The 6112-nt window shown below is 37.4% G+C and overlaps 1 protein-coding gene across 1 annotated transcript in view; it reads left to right on the top strand.

Moving 5' to 3' along the window:
• Positions 1-6112, top strand: part of MACF1 (microtubule-actin crosslinking factor 1) — a 459246-nt gene that overhangs the window by 314984 nt on the left and 138150 nt on the right. The window contains exons 43-44 of the mRNA XM_011977683.1: positions 685-893; positions 1252-1569. Of these exons, the coding sequence (XP_011833073.1) occupies positions 685-893; positions 1252-1569 (527 nt within the window). The remainder of the gene's footprint in view (positions 1-684; positions 894-1251; positions 1570-6112) is intronic.

Below are 6112 nucleotides of genomic sequence, written 5' to 3'. Positions count from 1 at the left end.
TATATATATATCTCATATGCTTGAAAATTGCTACGAGTGTATATTGTAAGTGTTTTCACCACAAAAAACTGATAAGTATGTGAGGTAATGCGTATGTTAAATAGCTTGACTTAGCCATTCCACTCCTTAAAAGAAACGAAAGATAATTATTCTTCCTTCTGGGCTTCTCAAGGACAGTACTTCTAGTATTAATATACCACTTAAGATTTTATTTTTATCATTGATTTTGATGTGTCTTCCTCTGCCTATGCTCTGTTTCAAAGTCTTTAAGTTGTAGATGTCAGATAAGATACTTAAGTATCTTTAGTCCTCAGCATCTAGTACAATTTCTGGTTTTTTGTATGCGGTAAATAAATAATGCTTATTGAACTTGGCTCTAATACTAATTCATTTCAAGCTTATTTCTTCCATTGGTCTTAATGTCAATTATTATTACAATTACTATGTTCAATGTAGGACTGGGCATGGTGGCTCATGCCTGTAATCCAGGCACTTTAGGAGGCTGAAGCAGGAAGATTGCTTGAGGCCAGGAGTTCAAGACCAGCGTGGGCAACATATTGAGACCACATCCCTATAAAAAAATTGATAATAGTAAAGATTTTAAGTGAGCAATTTAAATACAGTCTTTAAAAGCATAATACAAAAATTGTCTCCACTCTTTCTTTTCGTGGCCTGATTTTTCAGATTCCATACTCAGCCACTTCCAAAGCCTCTCCTATAGCCTGGCTGAGCGATCTTCTCTGCTGCAGAAAGCAATTGCCCAATCTCAGAGTGTCCAGGAAAGCCTGGAGAGCCTGTCACAGTCTATTGGGGAAGTTGAACAAAACCTGGAAGGGAAGCAGGTGGCATCACTCTCATCAGGAGTCATCCAGGAAGCCTTAGCCACAAATATGGTAAGACCTGTGTCCCAAGAGCCAGTGGAGAGGGTATGTTTGCTATGTGCCATCATTATATAATGTTAAAAAAGTAACAAGAGAGAACTTAACATCTGCGAATCATCTAATAAGATTTAGAAATGATAACTAATCCATGTAAAGATATTTCTACCCAGTTGAGCTGGAATGAAAGTGGTGATAGCAAAGTCATGTGGTAGAAGGAGTGGAGAGCTAAGGGGATGAGATGTGTGGTCTTCTGAAGGCTCAGTTGCAGTCCTCCAGTCCCCCTTGTGAGATAGCATATAGTTATTAGTTTGTGGCTCAGATGTCCTGGAATAAGTGAGCCAAGAGCTGACAGACGTGTTCTTCATGACAGAAATTGAAGCAGGACATTGCTCGGCAAAAGAGCAGCTTGGAGGCCACCCGTGAGATGGTGACCCGATTCATGGAGACAGCAGACAGTACCACAGCAGCAGTGCTGCAGGGCAAACTGGCAGAGGTGAGCCAGCGGTTCGAACAGCTCTGTTTACAGCAGCAAGAAAAGGAGAGCTCCCTAAAGAAGCTTCTGCCCCAGGCAGAGATGTTTGAACATCTCTCTGGTAAGCTGCAGCAATTCATGGAAAACAAAAGTCGGATGCTGGCCTCTGGAAATCAGCCAGATCAAGATATTACACGTTTCTTCCAACAGATCCAGGTGAGGATATATCTGCCATGTTAGCAGAATAAAGGGGAGAGAAGGGCCGGGAGAGAACCAGCATTTACTGAGCACATACTACGTCAGTCAGTATACTGGAAACTTGACCTGCATTATCTTTGGGAATTATTACAGTGATCCTGTAAACTAGGTATCATTTGTCCATTTTTTAACCAACACAGTCAATATTTATTTTTCACTCTTATTACATGTTCAACCCAAATCAGCGGAGCCACTCAGCTCATCATAGTCACTCAAGGGATGCAGATTGATGGAGATTTCATCCTGATAAAAGCTTTCATGATTACTGCTTCAGTGGGAAAAGGGCATATTTTATCTATTTATATTTTATTAGTCAAATCACTTTCCACAAAACCACCTATACCTTTCAAGAGGGTGAGGAAATGTAATCTCACCACGTACCTAGAAGGTGCAAAGCTAGAAATATTTGGTAAAAAGTATTAACAACTACCACAGATATATACCCAGAAGTAGAATTGCCAAGTCATAGTATATGCATATATTAATTTAATTTGACTCAGTAGTGCCCAGTTTAAGCTCCAGAATGGCTGTACCAGCACACATTCCCACCCGTAGTACTTCAGCATTCCTATATCTCTGCATTGCTGCCTTCGCTTTTTCTAGCTTTCTAACATTTTCCATATTAAAGTGGAATCTCATTGTTTGGTTTTGTTTGCTCTCTTTTTTGCTTTGAATGATTTCAAACTTTACAGAAAAGCAGAAGGAGTGGTCCATTAAACACCAGCATACTCTTCATCTAGATTCACCAGTTGCTAATTGTTTTCCCTCTGTTATAAAAATATGAGAGTATCATTATGGGCTTCTATATTTGGTATTACCATTATTCTTTATGATACTTAACGTTTTCCCAAATGTGGTCAGTGGGAGCCCCTTCAAGCTGTCTCCTGTGGCTTTTTTTTAAAAAATAATTTCACATTGCTATATTTTATATTCAAGTAAGTTGCAGCAGACATGTACTAAATTGAAAGTACAAATGGGAACAGATAAAACTTTTTTTCCTGTGGCTTTTTGACATGTCTTCCTCAGCATAAGAGCACTCAGTCTAGTTTCAACTCAATACCATAGGAATCTTCCTCCTTTCCACATTTATATCTTCCTTTCCTGTAGGGAGAACCCTAGTTCCCAGCAACAACTTCAATATATTTACTTATTTGTTTTATTCTACAATAAATATAAGATAGTTTTAGAATTACACTCGTATTTCTACCAATAACAAACCTGCTAAATAAAATTGAATATTTCTTTGGATTTGTTTTAGTCCTTAGCCTATGACCCACTGTGTACTGTATTCAAAAATTATCTGAATTATTTTTTCTGTAATTTCATATATAATTAGATTTGTTTCTATTTGTATTCAACTTTAGGACTTTATTTTTCTATCTTTGTTGATTAAACTTATTTTTAAATCTGTAAAGCATTAACATAGCTCAAAAGTTAAAACTATTCAAAAAGTTATACTCAAGGTATAGGAAGTGAATAAGGATACATTCTCAGTATCTTTCCTGTCTCTTCCGTCCCATTTTCACCCATCCCCAAAGTAACACATTTCAGGTTTATTTTTTTCTATTTCTTTTTACCAAAATGAACATACACACACATTCTTATTTCCCATTCTTCCTTACAAAAAAGAAGGGTATATTACGTAATCCTTTGCTTTTTTACTTAATATGTCTTGGAAATCACTTAATATGGATTCACAGACATCTTCATTTTTTAAACCATACATTCATTGTGTAGAAGAATTATAGTTTAATCAACAAGACTCTTTTTTTTTTTTTTTTTTTTTGAGACAGAGTCTTACTCTGTGCTCTGTAGCCCAGACTGAAGTGCAGTGGCACGATCTTGTCTCACTGTAACCTCAACCTCCACCTCCTGGGTTCAAGCGATTCTCCTGCCTTCGCCTCCCAAGAAGCTGGGATTATAGGCTCCTGTCACCATGCCTGGATAGTTTTTTTGTATTTTTATTAGAGATGGGATTTCACCATGTTGGCCAGGCTGATCTCCAACTCCTGACCTCAGGTGATCTGCCTGCCTCGGCCTCCCAGAGGGATTACACGCGTGAGCCACCACACCTGGCCAACAAGACTTATATGTGTGGACATTTCAGTTGTTGTTTCCGAAATTGTGCTATTACAACTGAATAACTGTGTGTATTTTTTCCTATCAGAGTAAGTTCCTAGAGTGAAGTTGTTGCATTAAAGGGTAAATACATGTGTAGTTTTGTTAGAAATAGCCAAATTCCCCTCCTTTGAGATTTCACCGTTTCGCATTCCCACCAGCAGTGTATTAGAGTACCTGTTTCCCCTACAGCCTCACCAACAAAATTTATTACCAAGCTTTTAAATTTTTTCTGGTGTGATTGGTAAAACATGATATGTGAATGTGGTTTTAATTTTTATTTCTCTTATAAGCGAGGTTGAGTATATTTTTACATTTAAGAGTCATTTATTTGAGAACTATCTGTTCATGCATTTTGTCCTTTTTTGGTCACGATTTTTGGTCTTCTCTCGAGTTTTAGAGTTTTAAAAATTTTTTTAGAGTTCTTATATATTAGAGAGATTAATTCTTTATCTGTGATACGTTAGAAATATTGTTTCCCAGTTTGTGCTTTTGACTTATGGTGTTTTTTGACATGTAAATGTGGAATTTTTGTTCTAAACAGAAGATTTTATCAGTGTTTTATTAAATACGTACTTTTAGTCAAAGTTTGAAAGATTTTTGTCACAGCCAGGTTATGAAAAAAATTATTCATGCTTTGTTCTAAAACTTGTTTTAATTTTTTTTACATTTGAATCTTTTAACAATTTAAGCTTATTCTGAAGTACGAATCATGTTTATCTTTTTGTATCATGTCTATCTAGTTGTTCATAATACAAGTTGAGTGTCCCTAATCCAAAATTTGAAATGCTCCAAAATCTGAAACTTTTTTTTTTTTTTTTTTGAGGCGGAGTCTTGCTCTGTCGCCTAGGCCGGAGTGCAGTGGCATGATCTCAGCTCACTGCAAGCTCCGTCTCCCGGGTTCATGCCATTCTCCTGCCTCAGCCTCCCAAGTAGCTGGGACTACAGGTGCCCACCACCATGCCCGGCTAATTTCTTTTTGTATTTTTAGTAGATGGGGTTTCACCGGGTTAACCAGGATGGCTACGATCTCCTGACCTTGTGATCCACCTGCCTCGGCCTCCCAAAGTGCTGGGATTACAGGTGTGAGCCACCGTGCCCGGCCCAAAATGAAACTTTTTGAGAGCTGACATGACACTCAGAGGTCATGCTCAAAGGAAAGACTCATTGGAGCACTTCAGATTTCAGAGCTTCAGATCAGGGATGCTCAACTGCTAAGTATAATGCAAATATTCCAAAATCTGGAAGAGTCTGGAATTCAAAACACTTCTGGTCCCAAGCATAAAGGATATCCAACCTGTAACATTTATTTGAAAAGTCCATCTTTTCCCCAAACTTAAGAAACCATCTTCATCATATACCTAATTTTTATATGTCTATGAGTCTATTTCTGGATTTTCTTTTTTTTCTTTCTTTTTTGTTTTTTTAAGAATGGGGTCTTGTTCTGTCACCCAGGCTAGGGTGCAGTGGTGTGATCTCAGCTCACTGCTCGTCTTTCTATTCATGTACCAGAGCATACTATTTTAATTATAGAGGCTTTATGGTATATTTTAATGTGTGGTAGAGAGCTAGTCCTCCTCATTTTTTTTCTTGCAAAACTTCATAGGTATAGTTGCGCATTTATTTTTCTATGTGAATTTAGGAATCACCTTTATTAGTTCTAGAGAAAAAAACTTGTTAGCATTTTTATTTGGGTCACACTAAATGTATTTATTCACACAAATGCATATACATACATAGGCAAATACATATGCATACACTTTATGGATGTGTTTCCATCTAGTCAGATCTGCTTTTGTGTTTTTTAGGAGTGTTTTTGATTTTTTTGTTCTTTTTTGTTTTGATATGGGGTCCTGCTCTGTTGCCCAGGCTGGAGTTCAGTGGCATGATCATAGCTCACTACAGCCTCAACTCTTGGGCTCAAGTGATTACCAGGGGTCTCAGCCTCCCTAGCAACTGGGATTACAAGCAAGAGCCACTGTACCCAACTTTAGAAATGTTTTAAAATTTAGATTTTATGTTTCTTGTTAGTTGATTACAAAGATTGAGCCTTTTGTCTTGCTATTGTAAGTTGAAGTTTTCTTTATTGATTTTTGTGTGTTAATTTTATATCCTACTACCTTACTTAACTTCCTCGTCGTTTGATTTCATTGTATTGTTGATTATCTTGGGTTTTACAAATACACTTTTTTTTTTTTTTTTTTTTTTTTGAGACAGAGACTTGCTCTGTTACCCAGGCTGGAGTGCTGTGGCACAATCTCGGCTCACTGCAATCTCCACCTCCTGGGTTCAAGCAATTTCCAGCTAATTTTTGTGTTTTTAGTAGAGACAGGTTTCACCAATTTGGCCAGACTGGTCTTGAACTCCTGAACTCAAGTGATCC

The sequence above is a fragment of the Mandrillus leucophaeus genome, unplaced genomic scaffold (genome assembly GCF_000951045.1).
Source record: "Mandrillus leucophaeus isolate KB7577 unplaced genomic scaffold, Mleu.le_1.0 Scaffold182, whole genome shotgun sequence".
Lineage (NCBI taxonomy): Eukaryota > Metazoa > Chordata > Mammalia > Primates > Cercopithecidae > Mandrillus > Mandrillus leucophaeus.
This window is presented reverse-complemented; position numbering and strand designations above follow the sequence as displayed.